This window comes from Botrytis cinerea, chromosome 3 (genome assembly GCF_000143535.2).
Source record: "Botrytis cinerea B05.10 chromosome 3, complete sequence".
NCBI lineage: Eukaryota > Fungi > Ascomycota > Leotiomycetes > Helotiales > Sclerotiniaceae > Botrytis > Botrytis cinerea.
The window spans coordinates 2,011,465-2,029,513 of record NC_037312.1 but is presented as its reverse complement, the minus strand read 5'-3'; the positions used below and the strand labels follow the sequence as shown (position 1 = coordinate 2,029,513).

Below are 18,049 nucleotides of genomic sequence, written 5' to 3'. Positions count from 1 at the left end.
ATTGCCCGTTGAACCCTGCAGAAGTTGATTTACAAAGAAGCCTCACAATGGAGCCGCTTCTGGTAAAGTGACAACTCAGTTGTCGTGAAAAAGAAATTCCTAATTACTATGTTGATTTGGAGGCCCGATTGCTCGGTTGTTACCAGGACTACCTCCAGTACCAGTCCTGTTCGATTGCGATTGATGTTGGAACATGCTTCGCCGATGTGCATCCGGATACAAATGACCAGAGAGAGGTATTGTGGATCTAAAACGTAAAGGGTTGGTATCATACGGGTCAACCTCGTATACAGGCTGCCCATCATCCTCATCCTCATCCTCGTCATATTTCCAACGATCAGGTTTCCTCTCCATGCTTTTATTGACAGCTGTAGACATTCCTCTCCGGTCTATCCACAGCCGGCCACCTCGGCCAATTCGTCTCCGATATGCTGGTTGCGAACGACGATCGTCTTCTTCTGGAGGTGTACTATACCGCACGGTTACCGCGTCCGGTTTTTCTTGGCTCACTGGAGATGCTTGATCAAACGATTCGGAAGTCACAGATGATGGTGGCGTCAGTAAATACTGACTGTATTGAGCCGTTGCTGGGCGAAAGCCTGTATTCGAGCTTTGTCCCTCAACTGGTAAGAGTGGTTCCCTTGTGCAGTCGATGAAGTTCTCATTCCACTTGATATGCTGTGCGGATTTCTCCTCGAGCTCTCTTTGCAGCATATTCTCCTTTTGGGCCAGCACATGACTTAACTGTACCATGTCCATTTCAATTCCGCGGCCATCAGGGCGAGGTGGAATACGAAGTGGAGCTGGCTGGCGTTGCACATTTTGGAAGTCCATGGCCTTTCTCTTCTGTGGCTTCGGATTGTCAGTAGGATGTCCAAACTCTCTTTCAGTGGTTGAGATTATGCATACCTTTTGATTGATGAGAAGTTCGTCATCAGGATCACTCTTGATACCCAGCTTGATCTTGAGGCTCTTGATTTCACTACGAGATTCGAATACGGAACGTTCGCATTGCAAGAGTTTTTTCTTATAAGTTTCGCGTTCAGTCGCCATTTTAATCAGGTCCCTGGCTTCTTCCATTTCCTTTCTCAGTCTTCTAACTTTATCTGTGATTTGCATGTCTCTTGCTCTGGTTTTCCTGGTAGCTCTGACTTCACGGCGCCGGAAACAAACATACGGATCGCCTTCGTCTTGATCTTGGTGAGTTTCAAACTTCAGACTAGGCTGAATGCCATGATTATCACAGGCATGCCGTCGGGACTTCCAATATTCATATAATTCCTTAAGATGACCAAATATCTTCTCCTCTCCTCGTTCTTTGATGACTTCTTTCATGGTCTCAAAACTCACCAAGGTTTTGTCTATTGAAGCCCATGGGGTTTTATTTTCAGCAGTTTCTTCGAAGATTTCCATGAGTTTTTCAAAGTTATCTTCTGAGAGCTGTTGATTCGAAAGAGTTTTCCTCTTGTTATAATCTTTCAGAAAAATTTCATCTTCGGTAGTCATGTTATATTGACAACCAGTACATTCTTCCACGGTCTGTGAAAATCGGATATAAGTAGCAGGTTTGTCAAATTTCCTTGAGTATAATGATTCATAGTCAATGTCGGTACCTTCTTCTGCAGGAGGAGCTGGAATCTCTTGTGGTACATCCTTATCACCCGAAGTGTGTCCTGCCAGAGCAGCTTGAAGATGGTATTCCTGTTTGAAACACCAGTCAGCATGTGCGGTATATCACGTGATTTTATGGTGAGATCGGGCACGTGATAACTAACATTTTCTTCAGCTTTTTCGACACCAGTCTCGACTTTATATTGACCTTGTAATGAATCATATTCGGCAGATTCTATTTGGTCTTCTCGTAGAATTTGTTGATGGGTGGATCTGTTGAGCTTCTTTTGGCGCACCACCCTGCCAGCCGGTTGTGTCCTCATGTTGATGATGGAATGACTCCGATATGTAAAATCAACGCGACAACGCAATTTGAACGCGTAAAAATTTCATAAAATAAAAAGCCGTTCATGACTGAATGTTTAATCCATTTTTGGAATTGAAATTCGATGTCAGTTGGAATATTTTGATGATAGGAAATTGTACCTTTGCCACGTTCCGACGTTCGTGATACAAGCAAATTTTTCCTGGTTCAATGTGTCAATAACTCTAATTTGGGTAATGTTGGCCTGATTTGGTTACTGTATAAGGCAACAACAAAGAACATTTGTGAACTATACTGGATCAGGGATCCTTGTCATATCAAACTTCTGACGATAGGAGATTTGACCCTATTGTGTGGTATTGATAACCTCGATACATATTCCATATATCTTACAGTACACGCTCCAAAATTCATTGAGGATTGGGGGGAATCATAATACAAACTCTCAGTAAATAGACCGCCAATACTTCAAGACGATAATCAATCTAATTCGGAAGGAAAACCACACCCTAGTTTGGTCATAATCGAATCTCGCATCTTACTCTCAGCCTCCCCCCGCCCTTCTAAGGAAACTTATCACTTAGTTATCTAGTCTTGCGACCAACCCCATTCACCTCCTTTCCCTCAGCAACCTTACCTGCTCCTTGGGTTTGCGTCTATCTCTTCTACTGCGACCGCTTTCTTTACTCCATTCACCCTATTCTTCAAGCCTGTCTTCTTGCGACCGCCTTTACTACAACCGCTTGCCTCCACCTCCTTTACTCGACTAGCCTTGCTACGAACAACTACCTCTCTCCCTACCGCATACACAACCACATACCAGACAAACACAATCCGTCAATATGGGAAACACAAGTAGTGCAGTATTGGAGAATATTGTACAAGGGTCAAACTGTGCGGACAATACATTCTTCTAAATTACTGTCTGATTGGCTATTGGGAGGACCTGCGCGCTAATTTTGGGTGCGAGACAGTTGATCGAGATGAGGTTGATAGATTAAGAAAACGTTTTATGAAGTTGGATAAGGTGCGCATTATTCTGTTTCCTCGGCCGGTGCGCTCAATGTGCTGAGAGTGCTGGGGGTTATATATTGAACGTGTGGGAAGTGTATAAAATTCGGGAGGGCTAATGGAGTATATGTCTACAGGACAATTCCGGTACTATTGAACGTGAAGAGTTCCTCAGTCTTCCGCAAATATCGTCGAATCCTCTAGCTACCAGGTTTGTCTATCTTATTTCTCTCCACCTGCCGTCCGCACACAATGTTTCATATGATATGTATACTGATAAAGCTCTTCTTTCCAGAATGATTGCCATATTCGATGAAGATGGAGGTGGAGATGTTGATTTCCAAGAGTTCGTCAGTGGACTCAGCGCATTCAGCAGTAAGGGAAATAAGGAACAAAAGCTTCGTTTTGCATTCAAGGTTTATGACATCGATCGTGATGGATACATAAGCAATGGAGAATTATTCATCGTTTTGAAGATGATGGTAGGAAGTAATTTGAAGGATCAACAGTTGCAACAGATTGTTGATAAAACAATTATGGAGGCAGATTTGGATAGGGATGGAAAGATTAGTTTCGAGGAATTTACAAAGATGGTGGAGAATACGGATGTTTCTATGAGTATGACTTTAGGTGAGTTTGGATTTTAGAACCATTTTGGAGAAAATGGGTTGGCACTTGAGGGTGAAACTTTACTAATGTGTGTGGTAGATCAATTTTGATCCGAAAGCATTGGGAAGGGAAGAAGACCAGTAATATAGCGAGCAATGCATGTTTCACACACTGCAATCCAAATCAAAGTACTGCATGACATGCTCAGATGCAGGACTTGTTATGAGCCATGGTTGAAACTCTTGCAGCAGAACTAGGGATCTGGATGCATTGATATGGTGTGGCTGGTGGATTTTCGAGACACGCACTTATACTCTACTCATTACAAGGAAATGATGATTTATTTACAAGATACTTCACCACATTTCTTCATGTGCTCCAAGTGAAAGTGCTATTGTCTAATAGTTTTGTGGGCTAGTCGTCCATAAATATATCTTAATAACCCGAATTTGATATCTAGATCAAGCATCGGTTTTGAAGCCCCTTTCTCTCCTCCCCTACTATCATCAAGTGTCTCCTTATTGACTGGACTCTCATTAGTCAACCAATTTCTTGGCTTTTTATTGGTCTTAGAATTGCGCATTCAGAGTGTTCTTCTCGACCCGATCAAATTCAACCTCATGATCCAACTAGGTTTGGGGGTGCCGCATATACACACATCTGTAAGCTTACCACAAAGGCAACCCTGCAGCTTTATGTATGGATTATTGTTTGGTGCAATAAAGTTTACTCCATATCTAGATATTCTTCGCTTTCGAGTCAGGCGATTTTATCAAATCATTCAAATGGTCCGCTGATTTTTGTAGCCCCCTTACCGGCCCGCGGTCGGTCCGACTTATGAGATGTGCAACAAATTTTATTCACTGTTTGATCTTGATCACGAGAATGGAGTTTATGGACACACCTTGTGTTTTTGGGTTTGCTTGAAGCCGCTTGGTTTTGTTCTATCTGAGGTTTGAGTTTCTAACTTATATAATTCGGAACGTTGGCTAGCGAATAGGGGTTTGGATGGAACATTAAGGACACGTTTGGTACAAAGCATACAAGGTCAAGTTTGTGTATATGCACTCTAATTTTCCATACGAGAATTCACACGTGGGATATGTGCTTGTACTCAAGAGCGTGAATGGCAGAACATGTGGGCTTATTGGATGTTTGGTATCTTGGGGCTTCTTCGACAAGGATTCGCCGCGAAGGATACGGTTAGAAGAGTGAACATGGTGAACAGCTCCATACAATACGGGTTGCCTATTCTTTAGCTCTCCAGCTTACGAAGTTTTAATCATTCGGAAGGGGCAAGATTTGGTTCGGCTACGACATGACGCTTGAATTTGAACAGCATAGCACGACAAACAAGCTCAAATATAATCCTACAAGAAATTATTTACTTCACATACGACCATAGACTGAGGAGAATTGGGCATCCCGTCCGCTCTGCCATACACAAGCCTCAGATCGGTAGATTAGTAGTTGGGTGGGTGACCACCAGCGAATCCCTACTGTTGTATGTTTTTTTGGTTCATTTTTGTCTTCTGAAGATCGGATAGGGGTGTTTGTCAGGTTGGTGGGTGACGAGTTGTAGGTCCTGCAAACAGGAATGGATCAATAAGTGAGGATAGAGAGACGCAACTCGGGTGACAACGCATCCCTTCTGGATTTTTGATTGTTCCACTGGCGCTACAGCTGTCTTTCTAATATCCCGTTTGCATGCGTAGTAGGTTTATAATGTAGATGGAAACCTCGGAGCTGCTGGCAAAAGAGATTCTCGGGAAGTGGTGCAGTCTCCACCAACCTCTCCACCCACCCACCAGCACATTACCTAAATTTCTATCTGGTGCACGAACACACATGAAGTACCCACTTCATCTTGTTGCATCTTTTCTTTTGGTTCTCAAACCTTCAAAATGACACTCTTGATGTGAAAGCCTTCACGATTTTCGGTACCAAAGAAGAGGGTTTAGAGTAACAAAAACTGGCAAAAAATCATTATCACTGATTATTGAATATGCCCGTTCTAGGAATCGAACCTAGGATCTCATCATTACTAGTGATGCGCTTTACCGCTAAGCCAAACGGGCGTTGTTTGTTGATGCACGTGAGCGTTCATGGATACATGTACCTGCAGTCATAACATCGGACAACTAGAAAGCTAGCGAATGTTTTGTTGGAAGGGGAGTTTGATGAGTTGGGTTGGGTTGAATAACAGAGAGTGAGATATGTGTGTGAAATTCTAGGAAGGAAATTGGTATATTGGAAATGGGGGAATGGAGATTTGTGGGGTGAGGAACCTGAATATCTGATGTCCATAAAGATAGGAGGGGGCATGAATTTGAACTTTAACAAGAGAGGTGCCATGTGGTACACGGTGTTGCGCAATCCAATATTGAGGGATAAGGAGGCATCAGATGGGGAAAATCGGGGTGTCTCATAGTCTGGATTGCATGCAGTCTGATAATGAAGATTCTCACATCTCCAAACCAATTAGAACATTCATATCACTTGAGATGCTGAATTTGATTGGGGCATTGAACTATTTTCAGATTTTTCATTGCTTTTAGTCATTCAAAGCCTTGTATTGTTGGCCTGCATGCAGTCCAGACAGACTATTGGATGGATATCCTGGGGAAATTCTAGTCATTCTATGGGAAGAGGTGCCTGTTACTTTGTTTCTGCTCTTGTGGTATGTGTATATATGTATGCGTACCTTTATACATCGTGTTTCTCCCCAATTCTTGCCGTCGTTTGGGGGGCGGGGGGAGGGACTCACTCAGAGCTTGAAATATCGTCATGATGCGTTGTTGCGAAATGCTATACCGGTCTTCTATAGCATTTACTAAATCTTTAGAATGGCATGATAGTATGCTAATCTCAAGGGTCACTCTCGAATCCTTGTTTGGCTTGTGGTGTTGAAGATGCATTGCGTGCTACAGTGGGGATTGGGATTGGTTTTGGTTTTGGTTTTGGTATTTGAGGTTTGACTTTTTTCTTGTTGTAATTTTCCGAGGGTGTCTGTTATTATGATTGTGGTAGAGGTGGGGGAGTGCTGGCTGTTGGGCTTAGGTTTGAGCAGGATGATGATGTGTATGTACTGTGAGGTAATATGGATGTGCATGTGAATATGGACATAAAGACTTGGAGATGGGATTGAGAATTTAGAGGTATCGAGAAGGTACAAATGGATCATTTTTATAGTAAGGTTAATCGTTTCTGGAGATACTGAGTTGGATATACGATGAGATTTTATGCGATAGGTAATCATACCCAAAGACTATTAAAGTCGTAGTATATATTTATCATATTGTTAAGGGAAGAACTAGATTGTAGTTGTATGTTCTCGTTATTCTATTGCTCTGGAAGAGCGGCGTGAATATCGGATGTGGAGAGGGAGATAGTGCCCATGGGTTCCGAGGGGAGAGGTTGGAAGATGATAATTGTCATCTTGAATATGGAAGACTACCATGGGAATACTTATCTCATTTGGTGGGTTTACAATGCTAGTTTTCGGGGATGCGGAAAATGAAAACGGGATGCTTATTCACTTGGTACTCGCATTAGAGCATGAAGAGAAGCAGGATCAAGAGTGAATTTTCAAGAGCCGGGGAATGTTTTGGATGGGGAAGAGATCTATTGATGTTGTGGGATGGGGGGCATGGTGGGTATGGAGTTTGTATGCAGAATGACATAAATACTGGGGAGAAATCGTTGGGAGCTTTGGGTATGGTTGCGAGGAGATGGTGCGATGTTTGAATTTGTATACGTGTATGTAGCTGCGACGTAGTAATATTAATTTTATATTGAGAACCTATCATCAACATACCTACAGGAGAACGGTGGAATACTGCACATTCACATTTAGAAATGTGTTTGGAGAATCTCACTTGTAAACTATTACACCTCACGAGGTTGTATAGGTAATACACGAGGTAAAAATCAAGCGAACAAAGCACTGAAAAGAAGTAAGGACCGAACGAACGTATGCATGATGGATCGACTCATCGTACATTCGATATCTGCAGTTGAGAAGATGCGGAGGTTTAGGATGGTCGATGGAAGCCTATGCATGCCATGCTCGCAACGTTGACACCAGACTCGAGTCACAAAGCTCACAGTCTTAGGATGCTTCTATATTTCCCCTCAGACTGATACTTGCTGGTGCTGAATCCCCGCACTCATTACATGTGCGCGAAAATTATGTCACACTCGCGAAGGATTCAAAGCTACTATGTCAAAAACCATTGCCACTTCAGAACTGTCTTGACAAGACGGTCGAATCACTCCCATCATAGACTTGGTTTCCTGCATCATCGACATCGGACTCATGGTCTGCACGGAGCTATCCCGGTGCAAAGATTAAGAGTCTAGCTCGGCGTGAACGAACTCGACAAACTTAATCGTAGTCGCATCTCACAGACAAGTCCATTTCAGATGAAATGAAATCATCAAGTAGGAGACGGCCCCAAACGTTATGCCTAGCAAAACTTTTGTCGGGCTCGTAAATCTCGTTTCAGGACGTTCGACCTTGGAAAATCAAATCTTCTACGTGGTTACGAGGACAGCTCAGCAGAAAATGACCTTTTGGCTCCGACACAGATTTTCAACCAAATCGACATCGAAAATGCATAATGCACTATCGAGTAATGCAATCTCGTATAATATTAAGGTTTATCAAATACTTCTCACGATCGGTAAAGTTTCCACTCCACCTTTTAGGGTTTACACTTTAATATACACAGGCGAAAAAGTTATATTACTCAGTCAGCAGAACAAGCTTGTTTGCCAGAGTCATTGGTGGAAGTGTGAAAGGATGATCTCGATATGGCTGCATCCATATATTTGTTATAATTGATCAATATGAAGATGAGCCACTCACCATGCCAGGAAGAACAGTATTCAGGTCAAAGCACAGGAAGTATCTCAAATAGAACAACGTAGCGTGATGTCTAAAAATTCCTAATTCGGGCAAGTTGAGCGATTGGTTTCCATCTTGCCCAGGATGGATGTGTGGGGTGCTGTGAGTCTGCATTACGCATGCGGGCTGTGTTTGTTTCGCTGAAAAGGAGGGGTCAGGTTTTATGTACACCAGTATGATCGTCCACCTCGTGATGGATGTTTGCTTGAATGCACATCTTACTTCAAACCAGTGCTTTCTTGTACACACTCAGCTTGAGTGTTGTGCGTGCGTGTGTGTGTAGGCTTGGTCTTCCACTCGCGGAATTTTAAAATTCCAAGTCTTGAACGGGCAGTCAAAAAGGGAGAAAGGGGAGGAGAATACTGAAAAATCCGACTACTCTAGAAAGAAACACCGTCGCCAACTGATTTGGAATGTCAGGGTAGATATATCAAAGGGGGGGGGGGAACATGTTGTTGCAGAAAGAAGTTGGCAAGGGAGGGGGAAATTTGGAGTTCTTAGTGTCTTCTAGAAGATCGATTGGATCTCCTAAAGGCCCGGATGGATGAGAGGATTTGCACTCGTAGCCCAATGGTGGTCTGTGCATATAATAACAATAATAATGATAATAATATCTGTATGAATTCTATTTTCGAACTTTTGAGATCTGTGCCATGGAGATGTAAGCCATGAAAGTGTAAGGTAATGGCTGTCTCGGAAATTAAAAAGTCAAAAAGCATGTAGAGTAAAGTAGAGTAGAGTAGAGCAGAGGGGCTGGAGTGTTCCGGCTAATATCCATTTTACATCAAGGGAGGATGTGAGACTGCTACGGGTTCGTACAGTAGGGCTGCATTGGATCAGTTGCCTCATTCCATTCTGTTTGAAAATCATTGCTTGCTCCATTGACGCCCGAAAAGAAAATGAATGACGTCGTATTCTCGAGATGAGATCGTTTAGAAATGACAAATCGACGTATTGGGCAATGCTTACGAAAATGCATACTGTCCTCCGGCATTCCCGATGCGAAACTTGGGAAGAAAAGAAACCCGGCTGTAAGCGGCAAGTGGAAGAAAGACACACGGCATTGGTACATCTCATAATGACCTAACCATCATTCCATTTGAAGATAGAAATCTGCTAGCAACAATGCGGATATGATATAACGGTCTGACAGTTTGTCTTCCAGAACAAAAGGCTTACTGCCCGTGAAAATCCTCAATACACGTGGGAGCTCAAGGAATTACCTAGAAGAACTTCATCAGGGCTCCCCAGAGCTAAACAAGTTGCCGACTGGAAAAACGTGAAGACGGTTGAAATAGCGGCCTCGTGGGCTGTCAATCCGGCCAAGCCTTGCAAAAACAGAAGGGGTGTAGAAGGAACTCTTTGCATGTCTCAATTGTCGATCCATTTCAAGAACAGGTGTCTCCATTCGGGAGGAACTTGCGAAACCCCTGAGTACAATTTGAAGGCTGCCTGCTCTGGCTGCTGGGTTGCTCCATCGCATGATTGAATGTTTGCGAATATTCATGCAGACACAAAGTATTTGAGAATTGCCCGCAACTCTGCGTCGCATCCCTGTGCAGATAGAGTTTAGAGTCTAGACGGATGTAACGCTCAAGAATAGGACACAGTGGGCGGTCGACCCCTGTTTCTATAGGCATCTCTGAGTTTGACTGCTGGTATTCCAACTGGGCAAGTGTCTTGACTCATGTATGAGATATCACTATGCGTTAAGGAAGCGACTGGATATTAAGTCCTTCTGGGAATGGTGATTACTGTGGCTTATTACTAGCTGAATATTTGACAGAAAGGCATGAGCTTTCTCATGGGAGTCGTGGACGTGAAGTCTCAGATGAAGCTCTGAGCACGAGTAGATACGTGCGATTGGTAGCACAAAGATTAGAAAGCGTGCTGGCACGCTTGGAATTGGATGAGATTGGTGGATCGCGCGACCTCCAATTTGACTAATTTTATATTGTGAAAGGGATTAGCTCAACAATTACGGAATACCTAAAGCCCCTTTTGGAAGGGTTGAGCGAAACAGCCGAGAAGAAAATCGAATTCTGAGGCTATGCTACGAGAGACTACGTGACTCTACGGAGTGAGAGTGAGAGTGAGAGAAAGAGAGAGAAATTAATCGGAAGAGAGGTTTAAAGTAAATTATCGATTAAAGTAATAAGTTTCACATCGACCACCTGCTAAACCCTCCGTTCAAATTGATTTGATGGAGAGGCCTGCGTAGATCTCTTTGGGAAACTAAGCTGGAAGGCTGGGAGGCTAGGATACATCTTTGCAGATATCGAAGTGCCAAGGGAGGTTACTAGCTTTGTATAAAAGTGTATTTTCTGCGAGGTCTGGTGAATGGAGAATCAATTGAAAGTATCCATCTAGTGAGGGTTGTGTATTGAATTGACTACACCGACCGTGTTGCTAATACCGAGTACAAATTAATAACTGTGATGTAACAAACATACTATGCTCTGTCTGTACTGTGGATTTATTTGTTTACCATGCTTTTTTTTTTCTTTGGCGAGGAAGCGATATTTTCCCAGAGGAGCAAGCAATGGCTCTTTTTTCCCTCTCTTGACAACAGACCAGGTACATGGATTTAATCTTTTCCTCCTTAGATACGAAGGTTTACCAGCGAAAAAAAAAGGTGAATTGGTGAGATGTGTTTGGCCAAAATTACTAGGTGTTTTTGCGCCCGAGACCCCGGTGAGATTGTTTCAGGGAAAATGGCTGTCACAGTATCCAGATTCTAGGTACCGGTAGCTGTTAACAGAATAGTTTCTGTGAAGAGCCCGAAAACCCCTACACAGTAGGCATACATACATATTGGCTCTTGGTTCTGTTGTATACGCCGTCCGTCTATTCGTCCATCCATCCCATCTATCGTTTGTACTTTACACTTAAGAAGCAAGAAGCTGCTCGACAAAGTGCTACCCAGCACGCACTGTTCTCGGTGTCTAAAAGCTCCCTGAAAACGCCTAGAGGGCCTAAAAGGGAAACATAATTCACGCTCTGAACTTTTGATACGACCCAAATGTTTCCTGGGCGATTTGGTTTCAAAGAATTAAATGAAAAAAGGACCTGCTACCAGCTGTCGTATAGGAGGTTTCGCAATCCTTCCTCCAGAATTCGACTTTAAAGTTTTTACCATTTTACAGCAAAAACTTGGCACAAGCGTCTCGAGATTGCATGCTTTTTTTAATTCGTTATAAGCTATGCCAGCATCATCATTCAAAACACGGAAAGAACCAGTCAGCGCCCATAGAGATGTCGTACCGAATATTGTGGAATTTTACTACTTTAGTACACTCGTGGCATCAGGGATCTATCGTAATTTGTAGAGCCATCTATTCTAGCTTCACGAGTACTAGCAAATGTTCGTAGTCGCTTCGTACATTGTTGCGTTTCCCGTCCAAATTGCTACTCGGTACTCTACTCTGTTGACTCTCCCGTCTGGCTTGACCGTCTCTCCTATCATAGCCTCTACTTCATATTCATGCCCCTTTCCATACTCGGGCAATCGTCGCGAACTGCGCTTCTGTATTTGATAAGCCACACACATACTACTTCGGTATTTGACATGTCTGAAGTTCGGGGAATCAAAAGAAAAAAAAACCTGATTGTCCAATCAATTCGGGGATCTCGGAGAATACTTTCTTTTTTTCAGCCTTCCATCCCTCCTTCCATCCGATTTGAACCCTAGTGAACCACGACGCTGGGAAGGCGGCAAATATCTGCTTATATGTTTCCAACCATCCGAACTCCCCTGTATGTTTGTTTCGGCCTTTTCCTTTCAATGCAACGCTGCCTCTGGACCCCAACAGCTTATTCTTTCTGGCCTTGTACATTAATAGCACTCAGAATACCTGGATATCGGGCTAGACTTTCCCTTTCCATCACAACCTCACCATCGTTGATCCCGAAAATGTTACAGCTGCCCTTGAAATACCCATCTAGGTAGAAATACCATGACTTTTTGCTAGGCTTCAACCCATCTCACTATCCTTCACCTCTAATAATCCCAATTCATGTCTCAAACCCCTGTCAACCCCTTCTCCATCCCTAAACTTTCCAATATTTGACTCGGCACCTGGGCCTGTTCTATACTCATACGATGGATTCCTCGGCATGATTTCGATCATTTCAATGATCCACGAGCATCTATCTCAAGTCGCATCATCCTAAGCATTGCCTTGTCGCCTTTTCCGGCGATCTCAGGTCCTAGCGTTGCGCCTGATCGACCAAAACCCCCGGTATTTGGAGCTCAAGAGATTGCCCATATTCAATGTCCCATCTAGGCTACTTACTAACCTACCGTATCTGCTGCATTGAAGAATGAAAAGGAAATTGATATTATTGATATTATTGATGTGTATTATGACTTGGAGTGGATCTAGATGAGAGAGAGAGAGTGACCTGAATCTTTTTGGATCAACTGCATATCAGATTACATGACCGCAACTTACATATTGGCAACGAATTCCTCTACCGGAAATAGATTCCCTCCCCACACTATTTTATTTATTTACATCGCCATCTTGTTTCCTACTCTCATCCACCTAGTTGAATCGACACTGTTACATAGATTACTTGGACCGTGATCAGGTCTTTCTCCACCACATCGTTCTATCTTTCAGAATTCGACCCTCTATAAAACGATTAACGGGATCCATCTTCTCATTGGTCTTAACGAGTAATTGCGCTTGTTCTAGTTCCAAGTCTCCGCTTTCCAGCCAGCCACCGAGTACGTTTAGTTAAATTCAGAGCTACATCAGAAAGACTGAACAAGTTTTTTTTCCTTCTTTATCTCCGGACACCTCGAATACTAGCTCATTTTAACCGGGCAGTAGTCAACTTTGCAGCTGTTTCTATCTGGCACCGCCAGCCCACCGTACCTGGCAGTGACAGACTTCACAAAGTGGCTGGTGCGAGACAACACCTCGGAGCATTCCAGCTTAATTGATTGGTTACCGACACACGCAATAATTCTCGACATACTTGAATCAGTCAAGTAAAGCCCAGGTCATCAGGACAACAGCACGGGGACCCAAATTTGGAATCACTTTAAAGGTCGCAAAGTCATACCAAAGTGTTAGACTTGTTAGTATAACCGTCTTTTCGTATTTATCTAATCATCATCTATCCATCCGCCTAGGCCATCCGCTCCCAGGAAATGGTTGAGAACGAACGGGAATAAGTGAACAAATACGAAAATGGGGAGGTGTAGCTGTTGAAAGAGTCGGATGAACCAAAGCTTACTGTACTGTCTCTGTAGTATCATCGCCCACCTTACTCGGCACCGTTAGTGCTATTAGTACTTTTGATAGCAAAGTTCCAATCCTCTTACTCGAAGGTTCCGTGTTTTGGCGAGGATCTTCAAAGAAAGTGTTGACTTTGGAGGTAGTGCAAAGCTTTTCCATTTTTGCACTTGCGCTATCGTACCATCAAAAGGTAGATCTGGCACGGGCAACTCCCTTCACCACCTAACATCATTCTGATTACCATACCACCAATTCAAAATCCTCAGCCTCTAACAATACCGCACGCTCATTTTAGATTTAAAAACAAATCACGTCTAATATACGACTTTCTGGAGTAGTCAAACTGTGCTCGGAAGAACTCTAGCGGCCCTCTTGAAATTTGAGGCAGGAGGGAACTTGACAGTAACTTCTCATTGCGTCACTCGACTCGAAAATCTCCCAAAAGCATGTCGCCATATTGACATTACTACTCCCCTTCAATCACACCAATCTCTACAACTCTGTTTCGACCTCATTCTACTTCGATTCTCGAACTTAAAACATCTCGGAACAGATTCATGTCAGGTGTATGATCATTGGCCTCTCAAACCAAGCTATCAGTTCATGCAAAATCATTGGAAATACCACCTATTCCTATATTGTAGACGAAACTGTTCACAGACAATATCAACACTCACCATCTTCAAACATTCCCCTCCCCCAAAAGTAGAAAGGATACTTGATTGATCTTCTCAAGTCCTCATATTTGGATTCGGCCCGAAGGTGTATCTTGACATACTCACTCATACACATCGTCAGATCTTCACCCCTTCGACCATTATCAGATTCGAATTTGATAGATTCCTAGACAGTGACTTTGAAGATATATTCATATTAGCAGCCAGTATACGTTCTTCCGTCTTCCCTCGAGTCTTCTAGCGCTTCTAGAAACTCGGAAGTGACAATTGAGGCGCTGTTGCATATCTTCGATTATCCATGAACCTGGTTCCCCCCATCTCTCCTCACTCATAACGTCAGAATAACCTCAAAAGCAGCCCCTCCATAGAAATTACACGAAACCAGCCAGCTAGCCACCAGCCAAAATCACGGCCAAATTCCAATTCCAAAGGAAACTTTCAACGTTTGTCACAGGGCGGGACACACTCTCAATCTGATACCCTAGTGATATTTGGCCTTACAAGCTAGATCTCACAGGGGACTTGCTTGTATCAGAGGTCAAGGATAGTCCTAGGAGCCAGTGACGAGGTCTTTACCTTAGAAAGAAACTCAATCGACACTATTTCCGCAATATTTCTATTCTCTCGAATAGTCGAAACCATCATTGATCATTCTAGCACGTACTCGGTCTTTCAGGGTGAACTTCATCTTATTGTCGACCAAGTGCTAGAGTCAGTCACGTCAACTTTCTCATCTCTTCCTATATCTCCCTCCAACACCCTCCTTTACCCCCAACAAAAAGATTCCGGCAACGATACAAAGCTTGCTCGGGTTCAAAGCAAAAATAAATCTCAAATTTTCTTTTCCACACTGCCAGATTCTAAAGCTCCAGGTAACTAAACTCTCATGATCTTTTGACTTGATGCACAGTGTTGACTGGGATATAAAGACATCATATTCTAGTATCGAGGAATAAGAAGATATAAAACGCGTCGAAATCGCGGCGAGAGGAATCTATTAAGCCCACCATCAGGACCGAATCATCAAACTGGCCCACTTGCGCTCAACGTCATACTATTTGTGGGTGGCGCATCGATTGGATTAGTTGGCGGGAAGTAGTTTGTATAATATTGAGCAGGAGACGAGAATGGACGACAATAACCGTCGACGAAGGCAAAATGAGCCACCGTATCCTCCTCAGGATCCCAGATATACACCAGACCAGAGTCAAGGCCGTGGAATCCCAAATTCCATACCGGATAGGTATCGTCCCGGAGGGACGGGGTCGCCATCAATGAACCGTGGAGTTGGACAAGCTTCAGCATATTCCTATGGTGGCTACGAGCCAACCTCGAATTTTTCGACAGGAATCCCTCCAAATCCCATGCAATACCCTTCCAATTACCATTCCGACCAAAGACAGCAGCAAGGCTTCTCGGATTACAATCCTGGGTTGATGTACCCCAATAATGTCACACAACAAACTCCACAAAATAATATTTATGATGGTTCGCAATTTCAGGGACGGCAACCTGCATCAATGCAAATGATACCCGACGTGGCTGCCCCTTTCATCCAAAATGACCCAACAAGTACACCGGCGACCCAAAACTATGCTTCCTCGAACTCGTCTACTCCTTATCAACAACACCAGCAAAGCCCAGGAGATCGCACTACGTTGATCCAACAATCATATTCTGGATCCGTAGGACTAGGCGCAATGGCTCAAGCACCTGGAACGGCCGATAGTATGGACGCCGGAAACCTGCAGCCCCAAAATCCACATGTGATGGAAGAAGCTTATTCGACCTACCAGACTGCTCTCAAGCAGATCTTCAAAAACATTATTGATCTTCGTCTTGCAGAAGCAGGCTCGTCTCTACTTGAAGTTTCTGAGTGGCTACTAGGACACGTAACAGAGCTAGGTGAGTCAATATTTCCTCTGTTCAATCTCATCCACTAATAGTTTCTGATGAAGGCCTCACTGTAGACGAAGCTGCGCTTCATGCCGATCGCATTCAACTATGGAACGAATTTAACGCGGCATGGTTAAGCATTTTCACCAGACAGCACGACTTTCTTGAATCCGGTCAGCGAAAACAGGACCAGCAAACTCTCATGTCCTTGGATTTTATTAACAAAATGGGAACCAACTTAACGCGACTATGCGATTCAGTCGAGAAATACGGTTTGGTGGATTATCAATATGGAGTCGGAGAGTCGCAAATTATGGATAGTAAGTTTAAAACAACGACAGAGCTCGCAATTGCCTTCGAATTATCTAACAACACCTTAGTTCTTTTGAGCTGCCAAAAACTCCAAGAAGACCTTGAAGTATCCGGAGCCTCTAGCGGAGGCGCATCCTCATCGATTGCAAACTCCAACGTCGGTCGTGCGCCACCATGATATTACTATATCTTGTTCTACCACATTTCACTTCTGTTCTCTCCTATTAGGAAAAGTTTTGTTTTCATATACCACTGTAGAGCATAAACTTGCATTTTTTCTTTTCCTTCTCGGCGTTTTTTTCTTTTACAAATTCTTCGCCCTGGTTCATCGACATCAAGATTTGACTTTCTTCTTTTCCTACTAATCAGGATCACTTTTATGTGGTCCGTATACATGGGTGGGAAACTTGATTTTGTCTTCTTGATTTGACAATTTGGTGTTGGTGGTTCTCTACATGCATGAGGTGAAGGGATTGGTCACTGGCGGACTATTTGCGGGTGGGCGGCATTCTGATTTTCGATGAAGCTACGTTTCAATGTTTCTATGCGCAATGCTTCTTTTATTACGATGTTTGTATGATGAAAAGGAAAGGAAGGTGGGGATTCAGGTTCTGGTTCGCAAAATTCGGTTGGGAATACTTGGGAGGCTCATATGAATGATATGGATGTGTTTTAGCGTGTCTGTTTTCTTTCATATTATATTATTGTGCGATGTGGTTTACTAGAGCTGCCGTGCAATGGGAGGGCTTCTAGGCTCGAATAGTTGGATGGGAGGGCTTCTAGGCTCGAATAGTTGGATGGGAGTATGATTGATTGTATTTAAGGGGGGCTACTAGGCTCACAATAAGGAACTGCACGGGATTGGATTGCAGATGGACTTCTAGGTCTAGAACCGAAGGAACGAATTATAGGTTGGGTGCATGGAAAATTTTAGGGCGATTGTATGAATGGATCATATATCTTTTAGGGTATCGAGGAAAATAAGCCATATCTTCTAGGGTATGAAGGCAAGGATTTGCAATGAATCAGCATGCGTGTGGATACGCCGGAAGAGATGAGTGTCTGCCGGGGAAAGTGGAGCGCGCTCGTTGAAGCGAGGAGGTGAAGGGGAGAAAAAAAAAAGGGGGGGGGGGGGGGGGGGGGGAGCAGGGCACCAATGAATTGTGGAAAGATAGTGTATATTTGTATTGTAAATGAATAATATCTTCCATGAGAAATCTTTCTGCAAACGTATGCAACTTTTTTCTTTCGCGATGAAGATTTTAGTCATCTCGTCGCTGGGCAAGTATCAGATCGGATATAAGGAGATATGTGTGGAAGATGGAAAGAAAGCTGGGTCTGGATACGAATCTTGATCTGGCAGAGAAATCTCAAAATGTGACATGACATGGATATATGGATTGATGTGTAGTGGTGGCTGAGCTGCATTAGACATGCATGATGCGGAATG

General features: G+C 43.4%; 3 protein-coding genes across 3 annotated transcripts; 2 read left to right on the top strand and 1 right to left on the bottom strand.

Moving 5' to 3' along the window:
* Positions 1 to 2: 2 nt before the first annotated feature.
* Bcepl1 lies at positions 3 to 2,125 on the bottom strand. Its single transcript, XM_024692041.1, has 3 exons — positions 1,776 to 2,125; positions 910 to 1,701; positions 3 to 852 (listed from the first exon to the last, which is right to left on the bottom strand). The coding sequence occupies exons 1-3, from the start codon at positions 1,932 to 1,934 to the stop codon at positions 100 to 102; spliced, it is 1,704 nt and encodes a 567-aa protein (XP_024547814.1). The 5' UTR covers positions 1,935 to 2,125; the 3' UTR covers positions 3 to 99.
* A 122-nt stretch (positions 2,126 to 2,247) lies between these two features.
* On the top strand, positions 2,248 to 3,918 carry Bccnb1. The gene is made up of 5 exons (XM_001555319.2): positions 2,248 to 2,830; positions 2,911 to 2,963; positions 3,085 to 3,158; positions 3,243 to 3,577; positions 3,656 to 3,918. The coding sequence occupies exons 1-5, from the start codon at positions 2,779 to 2,781 to the stop codon at positions 3,664 to 3,666; spliced, it is 525 nt and encodes a 174-aa protein (XP_001555369.1). The 5' UTR covers positions 2,248 to 2,778; the 3' UTR covers positions 3,667 to 3,918.
* An 11,107-nt stretch (positions 3,919 to 15,025) lies between these two features.
* BCIN_03g05980 (hypothetical protein) lies at positions 15,026 to 16,927 on the top strand. Its single transcript, XM_024692040.1, has 4 exons — positions 15,026 to 15,263; positions 15,321 to 16,296; positions 16,350 to 16,607; positions 16,668 to 16,927. The coding sequence occupies exons 2-4, from the start codon at positions 15,519 to 15,521 to the stop codon at positions 16,775 to 16,777; spliced, it is 1,146 nt and encodes a 381-aa protein (XP_024547813.1). The 5' UTR covers positions 15,026 to 15,263; positions 15,321 to 15,518; the 3' UTR covers positions 16,778 to 16,927.
* Positions 16,928 to 18,049: the final 1,122 nt, after the last annotated feature.

Excerpts from the sequence above, each read along its gene's own strand:
- Bcepl1 (XM_024692041.1), bottom strand. The coding sequence starts at position 1,934 with ATGAGGACACAACCGGCTGGCAGGGTGGTGCGCCAAAAGAAGCTCAAC. Across the intron at positions 1,702-1,775 it reads TCGAAAAAGCTGAAGAAAAT|GAATACCATCTTCAAGCTGC; the intron begins GTTAGTTATCAC and ends TGTTTCAAACAG. Across the intron at positions 853-909 it reads AACTTCTCATCAATCAAAAG|CCACAGAAGAGAAAGGCCAT; the intron begins GTATGCATAATC and ends GACAATCCGAAG.
- Bccnb1 (XM_001555319.2), top strand. The coding sequence starts at position 2,779 with ATGGGAAACACAAGTAGTGCAGTATTGGAGAATATTGTACAAGGGTCA. Across the intron at positions 2,831-2,910 it reads TATTGTACAAGGGTCAAACT|TTGATCGAGATGAGGTTGAT; the intron begins GTGCGGACAATA and ends GGTGCGAGACAG. Across the intron at positions 3,159-3,242 it reads TCGAATCCTCTAGCTACCAG|AATGATTGCCATATTCGATG; the intron begins GTTTGTCTATCT and ends TCTTCTTTCCAG.
- BCIN_03g05980 (XM_024692040.1), top strand. The coding sequence starts at position 15,519 with ATGGACGACAATAACCGTCGACGAAGGCAAAATGAGCCACCGTATCCT. Across the intron at positions 16,297-16,349 it reads AGGACACGTAACAGAGCTAG|GCCTCACTGTAGACGAAGCT; the intron begins GTGAGTCAATAT and ends TTTCTGATGAAG. Across the intron at positions 16,608-16,667 it reads AGAGTCGCAAATTATGGATA|TTCTTTTGAGCTGCCAAAAA; the intron begins GTAAGTTTAAAA and ends ACAACACCTTAG.